At 39.8% G+C, this 20,805-nt stretch overlaps 2 protein-coding genes across 3 annotated transcripts; one reads left to right on the top strand and one right to left on the bottom strand.

Annotated features, from left to right (window-relative positions):
• The first annotated feature begins 306 nt into the window (after positions 1 to 306).
• Positions 307 to 7,663, top strand: si:dkey-148h10.5 (uncharacterized protein LOC107988039 homolog). The gene is made up of 5 exons (XM_036519795.1): positions 307 to 433; positions 792 to 861; positions 1,414 to 1,492; positions 2,760 to 2,847; positions 7,560 to 7,663. The coding sequence occupies exons 1-5, from the start codon at positions 307 to 309 to the stop codon at positions 7,661 to 7,663; spliced, it is 468 nt and encodes a 155-aa protein (XP_036375688.1).
• A 318-nt stretch (positions 7,664 to 7,981) lies between these two features.
• On the bottom strand, positions 7,982 to 19,389 carry alg6 (ALG6 alpha-1,3-glucosyltransferase). Of its 2 annotated transcripts, XM_036521540.1 has the most exons (14): positions 19,197 to 19,389; positions 18,737 to 18,821; positions 17,511 to 17,600; positions 17,064 to 17,152; positions 16,624 to 16,706; positions 16,438 to 16,502; positions 15,891 to 16,076; positions 14,514 to 14,649; positions 12,573 to 12,658; positions 11,538 to 11,622; positions 11,372 to 11,442; positions 9,701 to 9,769; positions 8,781 to 8,976; positions 7,982 to 8,410 (listed from the first exon to the last, which is right to left on the bottom strand). In XM_036521540.1, the coding sequence occupies exons 1-14, from the start codon at positions 19,276 to 19,278 to the stop codon at positions 8,213 to 8,215; spliced, it is 1,521 nt and encodes a 506-aa protein (XP_036377433.1). In that variant the 5' UTR covers positions 19,279 to 19,389; the 3' UTR covers positions 7,982 to 8,212. The 2 variants fall into 2 exon arrangements, with proteins under 2 accessions (XP_036377433.1, XP_036377434.1); XM_036521541.1 differs by lacking the exon at positions 18,737 to 18,821 and having other exon boundaries at positions 19,197 to 19,264.
• Between the last annotated feature and the right edge of the window lie 1,416 nt (positions 19,390 to 20,805).

Raw genomic sequence — 20,805 nt, 5'->3', positions numbered from 1 at the left:
GTGTACATATGGACAAAGCAACAAAGTAAAGTTATTTTAAAGCTTTATGCCACTCGTGTGAAGACTCACCCGCGTTAGTGTAAAGTGTTACCATTCTTTTTCTTGAACGGGTGGCAATCCAACTGAAGCCACATGTACCCATGGTAAACATTTCTGGAAATTTGATTAAAAAAAAGCTAATCTGGGAGTAGATTTGATATGAAATGTCACGTGAAGGCCATAAATATTATGTTCTAGGTGGTTCACATAAATTTGTGTCAGGCTTCATAAATACAACAAGAACCGACTCGAGTGTGTTCATAAAACATGGACGTAGCTGTTGCGGGTTATATTCTGTATATTCTGCAGACCCCAGCGAAGAGGCATGCGCCTGAGACAACGTTTTCCCCAGTGACCGGCACTCGCCTTATGAGCCCCGTTCACACTCCAAAAGGTAGCATCATCCACAGTACAAAGTTAAGGCTTCTGTGATTTTCTCTGACTTGGCAGACCTGCATTTACAGAATTTATCTTTTTGTATACTTTAATACCGTCAGGAACAGCAGGCGGGAGGGAGGTTATATTTTAGGGAATAATATACAAGTATATGGGAAAATATATTTATTGGTGTGAGGCCTCATAAAGTATGTATACCATTTCTGCTTTATTGCTTTGGTGTGTCATAAGTTCTGGGAGTCCCAGGAAGTCTCCTGCTTGAGATTAAGCAGCAATATTTCATATTCTTTATTATCAATAATATCTGTGCTCAGCTTGATTTTACAGTCCACTGACATTCCATACTTTATCAACAGATCATTTTAAAGCCAAGGGAAAGACTGATAATCCCTCTAAAAAACAGAGGCCTCTGACAGATGCAGAAAAGTGAGTATTTCTATACTGGTGTATTAGTAATTGATCATGGCTTTAGTGGAGTGTGTTAAACTTTGGAAAATATTTAAGTTAAGCACAAGGAATTTAAGTTGAAATCTCCAGAAATGCTGAGAAAAGATATTTCTCTATTAGTGAATTTTTTGAATCTCTTCAGTTGCCTGATAGACATTATGAGTGATCAGTATTTAATGACAGGAGACATGGAATGAGAGATATTAATCACTAGGGAAATCTAGAGTGATTTACATTGCTCTAAAAATAGTTGGATAAGATTTGGTAAAGAAAAAGTCCATTTTCCTCTCCAAAGCATACTCATAAGGGCTTTATTCAATTCATCATCGGGCCGTATAGGGACTTTTTGTAAAGATGGATAGTCATTTTATTTCAAAGAAATTAATTTGAATTTTCATATAAAGAAATAATAGACCTAGTTAATTTATTGCAAAACACCAACATTGAAGAAAAGGTAATAGCAGCTACAGTATTAGTGAATTTATGGACACATAATATCAGTTTTATTTTGAGATGCTCTTTTTTTTTCAGACTGCATGCGTTACGGTCTGAAATTGAAGGATCAGTGACAGTGTTTAAAAAGACAAAGCAAAAACTGGAAAAAATACTGGTATGTATGTCTTTTCACTAATACTCTGTCTATGGTAGTACATTGATGTTTGTTATTTTTCCCATTGATGGACTAATCTGATTTTTAGTTGAGTTGCACTGTACGCCTTAAAAGCAATCTTTCTAGCGCGCTGTCCTCAACTGCAATAATTGTCTTCCAACCCACATAATAATATGGCAGTAAAGGCTTTTTGTTTTCATTGGCTCAAGGCTAAACTACTTTTTCATATTTGTTTATTGTAAGAGAGTTGCTATCTATGTCAATTAGCCAAGAATTTTTAGCATTCTGTTGTTTTCCTGCATTCACTTCCACAACCAATGTGATAAATTAAAAAGTTAGACTTAACCAGTTACTGAAATATGAATGTAGCATTTGATTTTATTTGATTTTCGTCACAATGCTTACAATCTAGGACTGGGCCAAAATGCCATCTATTGCTGAAATTATACATCAGCCTGCCTAATTAACGGGTCTTTCAATTTGGCAGTTTAACCCCAAGGACTATCCTGATGAGAGAGGATACACAGCCCATGGTAGCAAACTAAGATTTCATGACATCATGGTCAAGGGCACATGTTTTGCAGTTACTATGTGTTTTTTCCAGTTAGTAAACATTGTCACCAAGCATGTTCTTGTCTTATCACTGTTACTGGTTACTGTTGCTTGGCAGCCAGTGGTCGGTTACCGATCACCTGTTGTTTTATAGCTAGATAGCTGGTCTGAAAAAATAGAACATTTGTGGCATAAAGAATAATTATCCATCATGAAACAGTTGTCTGTTTAAACTATCTTGATGTCGTTTTGTAGCTGACCAATTAGCTTTAGCCAATTTCAAGTGTTCGTAGCTAGAAAGGTACAAAAATCTTTTAGCTAGTGAGAGACATGTTATAAGTGGTCTTACTGATTTTGACTCTGTCAATGCCTCTGATCAAATAGCATATAGAATATCCATACATACATATGCAGGAACACATCCAAGTGTAAGAAACATTCAGTTAATGTGCAGGTCTGGTTGGAAAAATACATTTTTTAAATCAAGTGACGGCTCTAATATACAATATATTTTTGGAATGTTTTGACATCTACTGGTAAATACAAATAAAAATTTCAAATGTTGTCAAACTATTACATTAAACATATATTATGTGAAAGCATTCATGGGTAAAATCACCAAATGTAAAGGAGGCAATATCAACGTATTGTTGTGGTAAAGACGGTCGTTGTCATCCTGTGGCACGAGAATAGTGACGATTGCCTCATAATTCAGTCTACAGAGGGCAGCAGCGAGCTGAAGACTTTCTTCTCCAGAGGCTCTGCGGACCTGCAGACTGAACTGTGCAGACACAGGGAGCTGGGTGAGTGACACTTCCCTCACAGTGCACTAATTCAAAAGACTATTTAGGATATGGGCATCTGCATGTCCAGCTAACTGTACCCAAAAAAGAAAGTGATGAAAGGCGAAAGGTGGTAAGAGGTAAGTATTTGTGTGTCCTGCACTGTGCTTACAAAATTCACTGCCAGGCACTTATTGCCCTTATTATTGTGGAAAATAAGCATTGTAAAATAGTTTAAATTGGTCTTACTGGAAAACATCTTTTCAGTTGCCAAAGTGGAAGCTCACCTCACTGGGAATGATGCTCGCCAGTACTGTTTTCAAGGTATGTAATATGTAAGTTATATCGCATGTGATCTGTAAGCATAAAAATGAAACTTTCTGTTGAAAAAAAAAATATAGTATTTGTCCCCAAAATGCACAGAAATGTTGTAAAGAAATGACTGTTAAAATGTTTTATAATGATCAGATTACACATATTATAATAATCATATTATCTTACAATAACATCATTGTTCTAATATCATACAGATAAATAATGTCTTGTATTGAATTGCTTCAAATTAGATTGTTTTGATTGTGACCTTTTCTCATTTCCTGAAAAGAGGGAACAGAAAGAAAACATTTTTTGTTCCACTTGTTATGTAAGTTGATTGATTTCAAGGTCCTGGGGACTTGGAGGCTATTGTCACATGGGAAAGCTAAAGAGTTCAGTTTGTTTGTGATTTAAGAAATCAAGCCATGCTCACTTTATTTTCTGTGATTGTTGGTGTGTGTGTGTGTGTCTGTAAAAATAAGATCTTGAGGAAGAACAACATTTAGTTTATTTATACAAATGCCCAGTTGCATGACTGGTTCAGGCAGAATTAATTTGATTATTTCAGGCACACATTGCGCCCAAAGCAAAATGATACTTGTGATTCAACCTCACAATGGAGATCTGTGGAAACTGAAAGGATGAATTGTAGCAATTTCAGCATGTTTTTTCGATAGGGTCGTCCAAAATTGTTTTAATTAGTTACAGTCAAGAGGCTTAAAATATATGTAGTTTGTGGCTAGGCCCAGATGGAATGTCACATTTTTTATCACATGGTGGAGCATGAAATTTATCTATTTTACATAAACCTACTTACAACAACAAAGTGCAAAACATTTTCAAGTCAATAGCGGAAAGGAGAATGAAGCTATTGTTGCCTTGCGACTTGCATTTAGTGTACACAAATTGTTATTCAAGGCTGTGTAAGAAAACACTACAGTGTTTGTTAAAGCGTGAAATTTGGACAGATAGTCGTAATCCAAACCTATCATGTCATGGAGACATTGGCTCACACAGTGGAAAGCATTTGTTTAGAATTGGCGGGTACAGCTTAAAGTTCATGCGCTAAATAAATGGAGAAGGGGAACGGTTTCTGTGTAAGCACTGATCCAGTGAGGGGCCTCTGTGCTGTGCTTGTCCTCCAGGACTGAACACGTTGTGAAAGGCGGAGATCTTGTGTGGAACACTCTGGAGTTCCAAGAGAAAAGGGTCTCATAATTAACAAATTTGAGAGAAGCCATTTTACATTTTTTTTTTAAATTGACAAATTGGAAGTTGGTCCATCCTTGAGAATTTTAAAGTAGATGGGGGAACTTTTATTTCATTCTTTGAAATAAGAGAGAATTCCTGGAAAGACTAGTTCAGACAGATTTTTTTTTTCCTAATTAACTGACATTTAAGTTTGGCATTCAAGTATGAGATGATGAATTGGTGTACAATAAAATGTCACACAAATCTGATTTGAAAATTGAATTATTCCAAATAACTGTTCAAATCTAAGCTGACTGTAAGCTGTGGGGTTTCATTAAATACAAATATTTCCCAGAGAAAAGCTCAATTAAAGTAGTTTTTATAGATGCGGCACGTGTAGATAAAAAATGCATCTCAGTGGTGTGCTGTAAAATTGTATTAAACACTTAATGACATGGGGTTTGAAACAAGAATGTAGGTATAACAGCGAAACATTTCCTTTGTCTGTAGATTTTTAAATGACCAAATTCAGCAGCTGAATGTGACCAAAACTACCTCATAGTTCCCTGAGCAAGTTAGAAATGACATCAGTTCTGTGACTGGAAGCATGGTTTGTTTCGGAGGCCATTGAGAGCTCCTGGCTCTGTGATACTGCCTAGACAGCTGAGTAAATTGAGAAGGATATTTTAACTTTGTCAGGCAAACCTCTGAGACACCTCCTGCCCCCGCCCCTCCCCCTCCCCCAGCCCAGGTCCAGTCATCTGCCCCATCTTAAAGTATGGCCACCGTGTTAAGAAGAGCTTAGAGCCATTCTTTTAGGTTAACAAAAGTTTCGGTAAGCATTCTTGAGAAGTCACTTTTCATGAGCAATCAGGCTTTGGGTAGATATAAATTCCCAAGGTTGTCCAGGCATTACAAATACCCAGGTTCCCAGTATGTGCTGATGACAACAAAATTGAAACGAAAGACTGTAATAATTCTGAGCAAGTTTCTCAGCAGAAGGTATTGATTATTTGTGTGTGGTGAGAGATTTGGAAAATTCAATTAAAGGAGTTGTGCAAAGGTTTCATAAATTTTCCACCTCCAGCCTGTACAGAGACATTGTTATGTTCTAAATCAATGTAGCACTTCACAATATATTTTCTTAGGAGCATAAAAATAAATAACATTTAAACAGTTCTGCTTACTACAGAAACAAATTTTATTTTCTGTGAAGCATTTAGTCATGTGTAGGTACTGACTCACTCACATCTGCTGGGCAGTAACAAATTTTATTGCGATTTTTCCATAAGAAAATCCTATATAATATGAATTTTTAGATGACAAAATGAGAAGAAAGGGAATGGATCAGCAGTATAAAAATTGATCAGCTAATAGATAAGAGCATGTAGTGAGAGATTTGTATGGCAGCCTTAATAGGCTGTATTAAAGAAGGATTCCTTAAAAATGTAATAAAACCGATGGGATTTTTTTCGCACAACAGAGATGGGCAGAGTATATACCTGGCACATCAATTGTGCAGGGTTGACAGACGAATGATACTTGATTGATATGAATTCATGCTTTTATGATTAAACACACAATTGCAATTAAATAAGGGCGCTAGAAATACGGCGCTGTTTTGGTGAGCTGACAGCTCTTGATTTTGACCATGTCTGTGGGTTTTCTTTTCACAAGAGCTTATGTCCCAGTTTGTATCCACTTATCCTTTATCTGTGTATTTAAGGTTCTAATTATTTCATGGGAATAGTTTTTGGATCTTTTGCACAGGAGGTATTATTCAAGCTAAAATCAGTTATTTCAAAAATCCAATTGATTTATATTTGATAATCAGGTATTTATGGGTGGATCATTTCACTCATTGAATTATACTTAAATTACATTCATTAAGTAATACATTCTGATTAGCAACCTTATGGCAGACTCATTTTATTAAATAGAATTTGATTGAGTGGGATATTTAATTCATTATTGACTTTGCAGGTTTTGTGAAGCCCAGCAGCTCCTACGAATTCCTTAAGTCAATCCTGAAATAAGGTATTCTGCTTTCATCGTTATCTCAAGCGACAGCAAAAAATAAAATGTACCATAGCATTCTCACATCCCAGCTTCCTAATTATGCCCCAGTTGTAATGCATTATTATGTTATTATATAATGATTTTTAATAATTCTCACATCTCTGTAAGCCACAACATAAAAGGAGAAGTGAAAGCAGGATTTGTGCATTGTGATGTTGTATGTAATATGCAGTCACTGAATGCAGGCATTTTCTCTGGTTTCAGGGAGAGAGGAGCGAGGATGGGGCTGGAGTATATAGCTGTGCTGTGTCAGGGGGGGTTCCCCTCATGTTGTTCTTTTCTTTCCTATTCCCAGGTTTGTGCAAAGCACATTACATGACGGCAGATGGAATAGTACTTTTTTTTTTTTTTCAACAGCTTGGTTGCAGCCTCTGACATATGATGAGTTGAGAATTCGAGTGTCTGGTCTCTGGCTGGGACGTCGAAGAGACTGTCAGTCATCTCATTCAGTGTCAAAATGAAAATGAGCTTTAGACACATTTACATTGAGCTTGTTTGCGAAAGAAGTCTTTGCCAACCGTCTGACAAATGTTGGTTCTACAATACAAACTGCATGCACTGCTGTGAAAATAATGTTCTTTTAGCAGGCACCCGCTCCCATTTGACTGATGCACAATGAAATCTCACCAAAACAGGCACGCAGAGTAGCTGAGTCTCAGCAAAGCGCAGGAGCTGGGGCTCTTTATTTGGTAGCACTTGGGAGGGCTGCGGCCGCCGACCTATGCAACAGCTGGTGTCGCGCAGAAAACATTTCCTATTTCTGCCCAAGGTGGATCATATAACTCTCACTTTATCACCCTTGGAGGCCATCTGAAGGACAAAGCGCATACACCCATAAACAAAACTAATGTTTTTATATGGCCCCTCCGGAGGTGGGAGAAGGGCCCTCGCCAGTTCCACACAGAACCCCCCCCCCCCCCCCCCCCCCCCCACTTCGCTATATGATACGCGAGAGAGCAGAGTCACCAGGGACCGGGGTCCTTTGCGGAGGGGTCAGACCGCGGCCCACGACGGCCACTCGCTGGCCAGGCGTGATTGACATGGAAGGCCATCCATTCCTCTTCCCCTGCAGGCTGGCTCTGTCCTGCCCTGCCAGCTCTGTCATTTACTCCCAGTCCCCCTAAAAGCCCCCTGCCCCTGCCGCCCAGGCCGCGGAGCCTGCAGGCCGTGCTGGTGTCCTGCCTGTGCTTACACTCTGGGGAATGGCTGCCGGCCTGCCGAGCACTGCCTCATCGCCCCCTCAGTGACCTGATAACATTTATAGTTGTAATGGATTTTTTTAATGCCTGTCATTAACTCGCCCAAAGAGAGGGAAAAAGAGATTGCTTGTACCTTTTTTTTCTGTGGTATTTCAGCTTTATGACATTATGGTCAGATATGTCATCTTACATCATTTTTGTTTTAGAGCCCATCAATGTCTTTGTTTTAATGCACAGCCTTTGTGTGGTCTTGTATTTAGCGATTGTAATGAATGTTTCATGATATTAAATTAATGGTTTGAAGACATAGTTTAATTATTGCCCATGACACTGCAAACTATAACAAATGATTCTGCTGTGGACTTGCTGGATGGAGAGTTTATTTGATCAGATCAGATTCTGTCTTTGTTTATTCCAAGTTGAGCCAGATGAAGGTACAAAAAATGGACACAGTTTATACAAATGTATTTTAATGACGTCATCTGCAGATTCTGAATTACATATTTCAAAAAATACACAGCAGCCTGTGTCACTGACAGAGGGAAAATCCATTCTGGAGATCTTGCTGGTCTTTACTTTGTAAAGAGACGAAACAAATATTTTCAGTTTATTTTCTTTTGATCACCTTTGTTGGACGGCTCCATCAGCTGAACGATGTTGAAATATACCAGGCAGCCCAGAAGCTGAAAATAGGCGCACAGAGACACCAGGACAGGAAACAAATCAGGCAGTTTTGCTGGAGGGTCCAGTGCCACGCTTGTAAAACTCAAGCCGGCCATGGCGAGAATGAAGAAGGCAAACTGTAAAGAAAGCAGGAGAATGCGTTACACAGTGAGCCCCCCCCTCCATTACCAACATTTATTTTTGCTCCAGTAGGAAAGGCAAACAGTTCGGCAGAGCAGGATCAACATTAACATGTCTATTTAGGACCAGTGGACCAAGGGATCAGTGAAATCAGTGTCGCAAGCCTCCGAAACACTATCCCCATCGCTGCCTCTCTGTATTTATGCCTCTTATGTAAATAAATATATGCAGACAAACCTGTGTTAATGACTGGCACTATATAAAGACTACCTCTCCTTGTCTCTCTAACCCCGCGTTAGGGTCCAATGACAAGTATAAAGACATCAGGTCTGTGTATGTAAGCACTGTCCCAGTGCTGGTCCTTACTTTCCACTTGACGATTAAGGGGAGGTTCAGTCTGGGGAAGCAGGGCCGGAAGAGCCGGGAGTACGGTTCGATCCTTAAGGTGTCCACAGTGGTTCGCTCCAGTGCTGAGAGGAGGTACATGCTGGTGAAGAGGAAGGCCAGGGATGTGATCACGTAGGGCAGGAGCAGGCCATCCTTCAGCAGGAGGGGGAGCATGCTGGGAGAAAGTGGGAGGAAAAAAAAAAACATCCTGATATTTAACAGAAAAACATTTGTGTCTCAAACTCAATTGTGGAAAAAATTCAATCCATACAGCTTTCTCACAGTAATGGCACTTCACAGGCACCAGCTTCATGACTGGCCTGAACAGAATATGTATGTATTTCAACAGAGGGTTAACTAATAATGCATAATGCAGAATGAGTTCACTTAAATTGTACGTTAAGAAATAGCCAGATGTAATTTGTACAGAATAACTGGCTGTTCTGATACAAAGACAGCACAGTGAAGAGGTATGTTAACTATGCTGCATAATCTACCAGTACCCTTACACTAACCACGCGCAGAGCCATTAGACATAGTGAAACAATTTACCGACAGCTGGCAGAAGTTAGCCACCTTTTGTCTCATGCCCTCACCATAAACGCATGCAAAATGACTATTGTAAAAAAACTGACAGATGATGTCCCAAAGCACTTCACGCTATTAAAAGCAAGTTTTAGCATTATGAGTAAATACTAGTGCCAATGCTAATACTGTTACCCATGGAATGTGGTATTTACAATCCTCAACATCACCTTTTCTGTGAGGGTAAATGGATTGACCAGAAAAAAAAATGTTCAGTGTCCTGACTACATTGTCATTGTGCTCATCTACAACCTATTCAATAAGACAATCACTGCAGACTAAAGATAAAGACACTAACACTTCCCATGCCTTACCTGAAGGTGGAGACAAGTAAAAACCAGATTGACATCAATGGAAGCTCATTGATCAGGAGGCAAACTGGTCTAAAAACAAAATGAAGAAATATTAAAATAAAAGTATTTACATGCTGTGCATTAATACAGTTTCCATGCAACACATTTTATGTAAACCACCTTCCATGTTCTCAGTGAAGTACATGAATTCACTGAAAAGCACAATTAGAAATTCTGTAATTTGCCATTCTGATTATAAGCCATCTGAGGTATGTATCTAAAATAAAGACTAAATATTTTCTGACAGATTGGATATAGATGTAGATTTGATGGTTACAAGAAATTCTCAAATTTGTGTTTGTTTTCTAAATTATGTCATCCTGGCCAACACTACATATTTAATTAAACATTGCTGAGATAACAAGAGGTCTACTAGGGCTACAACAATAGACAGCTACATAGCATCACCTAGACGTACTCGGTTCAGACAAACAACATTCTGAGTTGCAGCAGCAAATCTCTGAAAACTGTTGACAAAAGAAACTGCAGCTGTTTAGCAGTTTTTTTAACAAAGCCCAAAACATGACCACGGATCAATTTTGTGACAATTAACAATATGAGACCCACCTCCCTTTTCATCATCACTACTGCTGCTCTGACATTTTTGTGATGCTATAACACCATTTACATGCGGTTGCTGGGTAGTTCAGTTTGACCATGCTTGCCCACTATTTAAGAATGTGCAATGTGTTCATGTCTATACATTTTTTGTATTGTCTTTTTATTCTGTAACCAGCCCAAGAACCTCAGGTGAAAATGAGCTGTTTGGCAAATTGTGGTTCAATGCATTAACAGTACCAGCAGTCATTCTACCCATCACATAAATGCATTGATTATGATAAAATACAATGGGCTGAATCTGCTCGGCTCAATCCTGCGCTGGCCCAGTGATTACAGGTTTTGCTGTGGCGATCTTGTTACAGCCATTCCACCAGCTTTATAATTGATCCTCAGCAAACGCCACCCACTGCTGCAGGACAGGATTCTTTCCTAATCCTGGAACACACATTACTGATTGATTCGGGGACAGGTGCAAGATATAACTCAATAGTTAATAAAGCAGCAATCTGGATAATCTAGATTAATAGATCAGGGAAATCTGTAACCAAATCCACACAGTAAAATCTTGAGCGTGCAGCTGCCTGCTCTTTTTATACACACCGCGGTGCTGTAAATGATTATGACCACCACTCTGAACACAGAGAAGGTACAGTGTCAAATGTGGCTCCTGTTTTCGCATAGCTGGGGGAGTCAACGTCTGGCAGGCGCCGAGTAGGTGACATTGGGCAAGATCAGCTTCCGAATGCAGTAAAAGAACAAGATCAAGGAAAGTCCATGTTTTGTGATGTGAAGGATGGGGGGGAAGGGGTTCCATCCTGGATGACCTAATAGGGACTGCTACATCACCACTGGTCTCTCCGTGGGCTGACCTGCCTTCTGGTTGCCTATATTACTTAGTCACAGTGAAAAAAGCATTGTGTTCTGGAGAACAGAGAATGTTCACACACTGAGAACATACTCCTCTCAGTTTAAATATGATAGTAACTGGGCTCAACTTCAAGTTCACACATAACTAGAAGCTGTATTACAATTTATAAAAAACAGAGTGTTGAGAAAAGGCATTCAACTTACAAGGCAGCCAAGAGAATGGACTTCTCATGAACCTGAAAGGAAAAGAGGAAAAAGGCCAGCGAGGAATTCACCTAAAAGGGCAGAAGAGGAGGGTGAATACCTCTGTTCGTCTCTTCGAAAAGCAAAAAAAAAAACATGCTGATAATAAACTACAAAGGACACTCACCAGGGCAAGTTTGAATTGCCAGAACGTGGGTTTCATCAGCAGTTTAACTGATGAAGGTAAGACAGCAAGAAGTGTGGCAACTAAACTAAAAATAAGTGAGAAAAATGTCATCAAGGGGAACACAGTAATACAAACACACTATGAGAGGCATGAACTGTCAATTCATTCCAATCCATTGACATTAATGTCAATCGAATCCAACCTACAAACCCTGATCATGTGGCTGCCCGCCTCTTTTCTAGGCAGTATTATCGCAGGTAAAACCTCATCGCGTGAGGTCATGTCACACACAGCGTCTGCGTAGCACATCGATGAACTAGGTTAACCCTTCAACTGTCACTCCAAGTGAAGGAACCTCCAGTTGCTGGCATGTCAGCAAGTGAAAGGTGTGAGAATAGCCATTCTACTGTTTCCATTAGAAGGTAATAGCCCCCTGTGGCAGAGGCATCCGGACCCCCAGGGAGGGGGAAACAGCTGAGGGTAAGGGGGGATGTAGGCACGGGGCACAGTGCAGAGGCCTGGTCCCCCAGTGATCTACTCCAGCATGGCACCTCTCTAATGCAATTACAGACCCTCCGACCAAAAAGCTAATGTTTTTGTATTTTTTATATATGTGGCAGTCAACTGAGCCCATTAAATCCTGGGTATTATCTGTCTTAGCAAAACGTCTCTATCGCGGACGCAGAGGATCTCTAAATATAGACCGCCGAGCTATTTAAACATTTAAACATGATGGGTCCTTCCACTGCAGCCTCAGCTCACTCACTCTGGTTGTGAAGAAAAAACTGACACAACCAACCCCCCCCTCCCCAATTCAAGAAAATAACTTTTCTGTTTCCAGCACAAATGCTTGGAATCTGGAAATTAGATTTGAAATAGCTGTCCCCTGTTAAACTGGCCCTAGCAGCAGCTCTTTTGAGATGTCATTACTCTGGATAATCTTATTTTCACTACTCCATAATATGCTCATTCCCCAAAGTTGGCTTTCCAACTTCCCCTGGCAGGAAGTTGTGTTAGGAAGAGACACAGGATTACCTGAGGTACAGCTGTGTTTCAGCAGACAGATGGGTTTTGATCTTTATAAGGACGTTCATGCTGCACCATGTGTTGGCCACTTTATCCTAAACATGAATATAAAAAGAGCAAGTACATTTGATGCAGTTTTTCTGAATTTAAATAACAAAAACAAATAAACTTGTTGACTGTGGAACATTCCCTTATCTTGCACATCTGCAGACAGAAAAACTATTCAGCTTAATCGTCTGAACTGTAATAAAGTAATATGCACTTGCATAGCACAGCATCATCAAAATAAAGTTAACTTGTTTTCCTTCAACATGGCTAAATAACATTACAAACACCACAATTACAGACTCTACAAATATGGCTTGTAGCTTTAAAAAGCAACTTTGAAGAGAAAGCAAATAAGTAGCATTACTCTAAGTAATCATTTCCCAACTGAAAGTGCAATAAAAATTCCTCATGCATTCCATGGTACAGTTGTATCGGAGGGCCCGGTGAAGAATTTCTCCACTCATAAATTATGCTGTCAAGCTCCTGGGATGTCAAAAAAGCTATATACGTATTTGTAAGCTTAAGCACCGCAATGTTAAGTGTATCAAGCTAATTCAATACACTGCATTCTGCACAACAGACATACAATAGTGTTTCATATAAGATAAACAATAATGGTAAACAGTATTACTGTTGGTTCAAACCCTGTTTATGTGCTTCCAAAATGTGAGTTTTCATCTTTTTTGTGATGGTGACCAGAGGAGTACAGTGTGATATATAAAAGGATTTAAGACTTTAGCAGTTGTGCTTGGATCAAATTTGATATTAAAGTGGCAGCCCTGGGCAGACTGTGATATTGTACACTCGTCTTAAACACAGCTGTTCAAACCACAGCTGTGTGGACATTACAGCCGCTCAGCCAGCAGGCGGACGGCTCAGCCATCTTCCCCTACCAGCCTGCTCCAAATAACACCAAGAATGCTCGCTCGGACTGCTGAAGGCAACACATGAAGACTTGGGTTTGGCCCCCATCGGCAAATGTGGGAGCTGCCTCACCTATAAGCAAGGGAGGAATTTCACAGCCAGCAGCATTTGGTGCCATTTTTGTAAGTGCAACCAGAAACCTGGGGGGGGGGTGTTGTGCTGCGTATTAACTTACCCGGTTCCCTGGCCTCTGCTTTGCGTGCACAATTTCACAATTAGTTCAGTTAGGCATCCCCTGAAGCCTCTCGCACTTCAGCCCGGGGGATAAAGTCTCTCGCACCCTGTGTATTATGTTTGCATCATTTCAGAAACAAACACGGCACGCATACTGCCACCCGCCTAGTATTCGCAATTACTTCTCATGTACCGACACCTTGCAGTCTCCTTTATGGAGGGCGAAGTCTCGAACGCATGCCGCAAGCCTCAAACTCCATGGAACGCTTCTTATTGTTACACTTTACCTCAGACCTTATGAGTGCCACTTGACAATATTACCACACCGTTGGGTTTGCGTTACGTTTGCCACGCGCGCAAATCGTTCGGCGCTGCGATTCGTAACGGCAAGCGAAATGCTGTATGCGGTTTTCAAGGACACGTGTTCGTGCCAGCGTATTCAAATGCTTTTTTGTCAGACACGCAGAGCGCAGTCCTGGCAGCAAACAGCACCGCTAATACATGCCTCCCAACGACGTGCTGAAAACATCCTGGCAATAAATTAGGCAGAATTACCTACCCCGGAGATGAAGTGAAACGGATCTACTGACCTTTATCCCTTTTATCTATCTGATTTCTTTCATCCTGCAGGGTTTTTTTTAAAACTAGCTAAGGGCAGAAGGGCACAAGCGATAAAGCTATGCACATTGAAGTGGAGACCGAGGTAGCTTTTTAGCCCAGAGCGGCACGGTGTCTGGGGTGGCCTGTGGCGTGCGATTCGGGGCGTACGCACAGAGGTCCACTTCCCTCAATGGGCAAGCTCACCTCAAACAGCCCGCGCCCCACGGGGAACAGCCGGCGTAGCACTTGCAGGGACTGCTGGGGGTCGGACAGGAAGGGCAGCCAGCACACAGCGAAGGACACCACAACCGTCGCTGCGATCTTCACCAGCAGGATCAACCTACGCAACGTGCGCGAAAGCATGCACACACACATACAGGGAGCATACAGAAAACACAATACTCAGACAACAGAGACGCACATGAAATACATACAGTTGTATAAAGACAACACACACTATCCATTTCTTTTCGTCTAACATTCTACAAGTATACTCTTGGCTCAATATAATATCCTTGGTATCGCTCGATTTTTCACTGTGAAAATGTCTTTACACTTTTCACTGTGAAAATGTCTTTTGAAAATAAATGCTTTGCAAAACAGGAAAACATTAACACTATTTTCAACAACGCCATTAAGCAACATAATTTGCAAAGAGCAACGTGTTTCACCATATTACAGTCAACCTGAATCTCCATTAGGCACGTTCACAATTATACTGAGATTAGTTTTCCCACAGTGGAGGCTGCTCTGCTGGAGCGATCTGCTTGTGTTCGTGTGTAGCTGTACAAACAGGAATAGCTGAGGAACTTGAACATCGCCATGGTGTCATCTGGACATTTCTGCTCCCAGCAATCTAATCCAGCGATACATTTGCCCACCAAATGCCCTTGGTACATTGTTACTAAATCAACAAATGTGAGGACACTTATAACAGTGTTCAGTTTTAACACTCCAAATAATACTCCAACACAGTGTCTGCGCCATGTGCAGTAATACACTCCCTCTTTCAAAGGTCATTTACTACTCTCCTAAAATACAGGTGTTTTAGGTGCATTGAGAGTTGTTAGGTAATTAAGAATCTTTCCTCTCAAATTCAAAAATTACTATATCAACATTTTTGCACTACTTTCTGCTGAAGGTCCTGTGTAAATTAAACTGTAAAGGTAAGCCATAAAAATTTATGTATTAATAATTATTATTTCTTGGGGTAACATTCTTTTGAAAGTGGGTCTCATGGGACTGATGGGAGTAGACTATTTGTATTATCTGCCTGAAATGTTACAAACATTGCCATCATTTACAAACTTTTACATACTTGGTGCCTGTGTATAAATGCTGTATGCTATCACATTATGTTGAAATTACAACCAACACAATTCCTGCATAACCCAGAGGAATTACCACCTGGCAAAGGGTAAATCACTGCAATTCTATTAATCTGAAAGCTCAATGAAAAAATTATTCAGACCTTATTCAGACACAACATTCACTTTCATTTTACCTAGGGAAGGCACACATTCTGTATAACTGCAAACATCTCTTTTCCTTGAGTTCATCGGGAAAACAGTGTGTCCTCACCCTTTCCCTGTCAGGCCCTGCTTGGCACACTTCCCCAGCAGGTAACAGAAGAAGGGCAGAGAATGGTAGAGCTCCATCTGTTTGTAATTGAGGGCCAGGGTGAAGGCCAGGGAGCCCAGCAGGTCCCAGCCAAGGCCCAGGCCCAACACTCCCCACAGTGCCAGACCCAGGCTCATATTGTTGTATCTGCAGCCTGGTCAAGGGCTTCACGCGCAGTGAACCAAGTTAACCAAGAGGTGCTCCTCTGTACTTCACTGAAGTCTTCACTACTGCCGTCACTACTGTGCTATGAGGTCTGTTACGTAAAGATTTGATCTAAATTATGCTATCTCGTTTTCAAAATGACAAGTTCAGCATTCTAAATGCTATCACATTGTACACATAGGTGTTGTTCTAGAACTAAAGGCCTACAGTTAAATGTTACACACAGCTGGTGTTCAATACAAAATGAATTAACCTTCACAGTTATAATGATCTCAAAATATACTGCAGTTCTTTCTGTCAGAACCGAAAGTGTTTGTTTTCCCTCCATTTTCCACAAGGATACTGAAAGTGCCCGTTGTCAATGAGAATCAGTCCTGGGTACAGCAAGACACAGAGCATTGTTGCAACCTACAGTACACAGAAAACATGGCCAGCTGTCAGTATTTATTTTCAAATCTGAATTCACAGAAAAAAGCTGAAAAGTACTCCAAAAAAGAACCTGAATTCTTTTGAAAGAAACATACCCTACCTTCCTTCTTGAAGATCCATCACTCAGATATAAGCAGTAGAGCACAACTGCTGGAATGTATACTATAATGTCTGCAATAATAACTGAAACAAATAAAAAAACAAGTACGTGTTTCACACTGGTCCTAAGCAGTTCTTACAATGAGAAAAATCCTTACAATACAAAAACACAAAAAACAATATCAAGCAGAATTAACCATTAAATATCCATACAGAGCCTCAACGTTCTTGTCTGATTACTTTCGTGTACTGCCAAATGTTTATTACCAATAATATTCTCTTGCAATCCAAAAACTGAGGAATGTGTTTGGGCAGTTCAAAGACAAGAACAGTAAATTACCTTACACTATGATTTAGCTTATCTCTATCATATCTTATTGTGGTGCGAATCTTTAGTGAACACACTTTTTACTGACTTACTCTCTCAGTTCTCTTTCTTACCAGTGGCCCTCATGAAAAGCTTGTGGGCAGGACTCTCATAGCCACGAGACTTATGCAGCTCTATCCATTCAGGATTTATCATTTGAGCTCTGCAAGACAGATACAAACAAGCTTTAAACAGACACCCAGAGCAAAATCCAACACACATTACTGATAAATGCCAATATAAACGTAATTCATAACAGGTTTTTTCAATAGGCATTTTTTTGTGGTAATTATCACAAATCAGAGGACAGAGAGGTAAAGAAAAATACTTACAATTTATAATCATTGCATGGGATAAACAAAACAAAGCTCTAAAAAAGCATGCTCTTACTGTGGGATGTCAGAAATGGAAAAACAAAAGGGGAGAAGCCAGTCTAAAGTGCATCATATCTATGCATACAGAAAGAAACATATAATGACCTGTCCAGTAGAAACAATGATTAGAAAAGTAGCCAAACTCACACATGTGCACACAGAAGGCTGTGGTAAGCTGTAAGAGGAGGATAATCTAGACCCCAGTAGTTCAAGTCGTTGTCAGAGGTATTGAAGTACCTGCATTTAAAATGGAATTCACTCAAGTGAACAATATTTCCCCACCATCAACTGAATGTTTGAAAACATTTACCTACAGAATCATACCCATTTTTGAACAGATCTTCCCCATGTTAAAAGGGGACTGGCTAAGAAACAATGGAAGCAATATAAAGGAAGAAAAGACTGGAACTATTGTCACAGTCACACTCATGGTCAATATGAGACCATAACATTGTGTAATGTTTATAGTGACAACTTTAATCACCCTGTTTAGCAAAAAAGAGTACAGTACTGTATATAATACAGTATCCAAATTCTCAAGCTTTATTAATGTGGATAATGTATTGAATGTTGAAGCATTAATCAAATGTGTTGAAAAAGGTTGGTGCTGGACACAGGGGCTAAAAATGGGAAAAACTGCGAGGAAGGGCTACAAATTCATGGGCATACGTCACCACAGGCCTGCCATTACAGAAAAAAATGGGTTCAGGAGAGGGTCAGATTTATTGTGAAAACAGCTCCAGTCAACATGGATATTTATGCTGATGTTTTGTATCAACTCAATAATTTTTTAATTGGGTAAAAATACTACCCTGTTGAGAGTGTAGGAAAAAGTGATTCTTCCAACAGAAAACAGTGGGCCACAAGACCTCACTGCAGACCTCATGCGTGGATTTCATTATCTTGTTTTTGTTGTTGCAGGCATTCTAGACCGGTGACAGAGCCATTGGACCCTATATGAAGCAAAGAAAAAGGGAGCACCCCGAACTACTTTTAAATGTTGGTCGGAGTCTGGGTGGGTGTGTATGTGGAAAGAGTGTGAAAACAGACAAGATGAGCTTCCCAGAAGCAAAGTTCGTGGTGAGCAATGCTCATTAAGCGACATTATGCTTCCCAGGACTTGAGTTTTGCAAAAAATATCAACTGGACCTATTCTATAATCTGTGATTATGGAAAACGTTAAAACCTCAACCACAAACCCCACTTAAATGCCTTACAGGCTTGGACAATAACAGTTCTGACAAGGATTCAATACATTCCGCGAATCACATGGGTTAACTGTCAGACCAGAAAGCACATCCGTATGCACTCTGCAGCGATTGAGTAAAACTGACAGAACGCGCTGTTTTAATTTATTTATCTCAATAACCAACCATTGCTGAACAGGGAGATTATAGGTCACTTCTTGCCAGTGTCTCTGTGCTTCATAATCCCCAAACATCGGCGGTTTCTTTGCACCTAGAAGCAAAGGAAATAATTTGTCAAAATAGTTAGCTGGCTCGCACAACAACTACATGCTGGATATAAACAGATCGCAAACTATGTCCAGTTTCGTAAAAAAGTTAGCAAAGGGATGAGGATGTGAAACAGATCCCGGTTATACCCACATAGCTATGAAGCTAAAACAATGTGTGGGTTTGTGTTTCTGTTTAGGCTAGCTGTTTGTGTGAAAGGCAATATGTTATTACAATTATCCAGCCGAATGCTATAAGGCGATTTTATGAAGACGATGATAAGCATTTGATAGCACAGTTAGCCAGCTACATGAACTCTTGCTAACCACCGTTAGCTAGGATAGCCGGCAGTCCATGCTGTGTTGTTTGCTGTGCCAACCTGAGTACGAATTAAGGGACACTGTCCATCTCATCACCAGACCAAGCAAAACGCTCAGCGATACAAGGCTCCAATTTTCCATATCTGGCTACAGAAATAGCCACTGATATAGCAAGCTAATGAGGCTACAGTGTCTCGCTTGCTCTCTGCTATTGTTACCATACGCTTCCTTGAAAAACACGTCAGCATGAAGAACTCTACAAAACGCGCCATCTTCGACGTCGCTGAATGATGACGTAGTATCTGATTATTTGCGTTGTTTTACCTGATAAGGTGAGCCTAAAGCGATATGAATTCTATCAAGAAAATTGTTTGTTTTACCTTCGTCCACCTCTGGCGTAATGTACTTGTAGGAAATTTTGCACAACGGTCTGTCTCCTTTGGATTTCAGTGTTATAGACAGAACACAAATGATGATGCAAAGCAAATAAACCGATGATGGTCAATATTGTGGCCAATATTTTTGACGGTCACAAGAACCATTAAACGATGTGTATACGATGTTGTATTCGATATATGTGAATCTGTTTTTAAGTTCTGAAAGATGCATTTAGTGTTACAAAAATACATTATTATATGGATGTACAGAATACCAAATGCAAGTTCGAGAAAATCATTCAGTTCTGTTTAACAGACGGTATATGGGGACTTTCTTACAGTAAGATGATAATCTGTTTGAAGAAAACTTTGAAGAATCAATGAAGAATTTATAGCTCACATCCTTGTGGTTCTTACTTTTCAGTATAGAGTGTGTTTGGCAAGACTATACTTTGCTGATAAATACATTACAAATAGACTGTTCTATCAGACACTGGCGTTTGGCATGTGCTACTATCCCTTTACGCCACGAATTATGATACACAATAAACTTGCCATTTGTGAATGTAAGTACTGATATATATCAATGTTGTATAGTGATTGGGGACTAGTATCTTAAATTGCTTCTTTAAACCTATATGGATCATATTACCTGTAAACCATGACAATCTCTAAATACTGTGTAAATACATAATTCTTGCAGTGAAACTTTGTGGTGGTATGGATTATGGTGAGAATTATGTGGGCTCATCCACTTTGAATGTGGCAAAAATAACACAGAGGACATTTCCCATCCAGTGCTTTAATTTGCCCTATATATTTCTACCAGTTCATAGTTTTGCACTACAGGCTAGTCTAAAAGTATTTTATTACATGTGCTTATCCAGAGCAACTTACATAGGTTACCATTTTAAGTTAAGTACCTTGCCCAAGGGTACAACAGCAGTGCCCCAGCAGGGAATCAAACCTGTCTCCTTTTGGTTACGAGTCCTGCTCCATGAATGAAATTTGATGATGATGATGACAACATTTGTCATTAGTATTGCTTTTCTTCATTTTATTTATTTAATTGTCTCAATTGTTTATTTGTTGTCTAGGGATTGTCAGACTGTATAGAACCAAATATTGGTAAGTATCTGTCTTTTAGAAAATGAACCATAACACACAAACATACCCTCTCTCATTGCTATATACATATTATTAACAATGTGGCTGAGTTTGTAGCGTTCAAATGCAAAAAATAATATTACATATGAACATTTCACAAAATCATTTGCCATAGATAATAAAT

This window comes from Megalops cyprinoides, chromosome 2 (assembly GCF_013368585.1).
Source record: "Megalops cyprinoides isolate fMegCyp1 chromosome 2, fMegCyp1.pri, whole genome shotgun sequence".
NCBI classification, from domain to species: domain Eukaryota; kingdom Metazoa; phylum Chordata; class Actinopteri; order Elopiformes; family Megalopidae; genus Megalops; species Megalops cyprinoides.
This window is presented reverse-complemented; position numbering and strand designations above follow the sequence as displayed.

Bases quoted from the DNA above. Each gene is read 5' to 3' on its own strand.
- si:dkey-148h10.5 (XM_036519795.1), top strand. From the start codon at position 307: ATGGACGTAGCTGTTGCGGGTTATATTCTGTATATTCTGCAGACCCCA. The intron at 1,493-2,759 runs GTATGTATGTCT...CTCATAATTCAG, and splicing joins AAAAACTGGAAAAAATACTG to TCTACAGAGGGCAGCAGCGA. The intron at 2,848-7,559 runs GTGAGTGACACT...CCTGCCGCCCAG, and splicing joins GTGCAGACACAGGGAGCTGG to GCCGCGGAGCCTGCAGGCCG.
- alg6 (XM_036521540.1), bottom strand. From the start codon at position 19,278: ATGGAAAATTGGAGCCTTGTATCGCTGAGCGTTTTGCTTGGTCTGGTG. The intron at 17,153-17,510 runs GTGAGTTTGGCT...TCTGTCTTGCAG, and splicing joins AGCCTTCTGTGTGCACATGT to AGCTCAAATGATAAATCCTG. The intron at 8,411-8,780 runs GTAAGGACCAGC...CTTTCTTTACAG, and splicing joins CCTTAATCGTCAAGTGGAAA to TTTGCCTTCTTCATTCTCGC.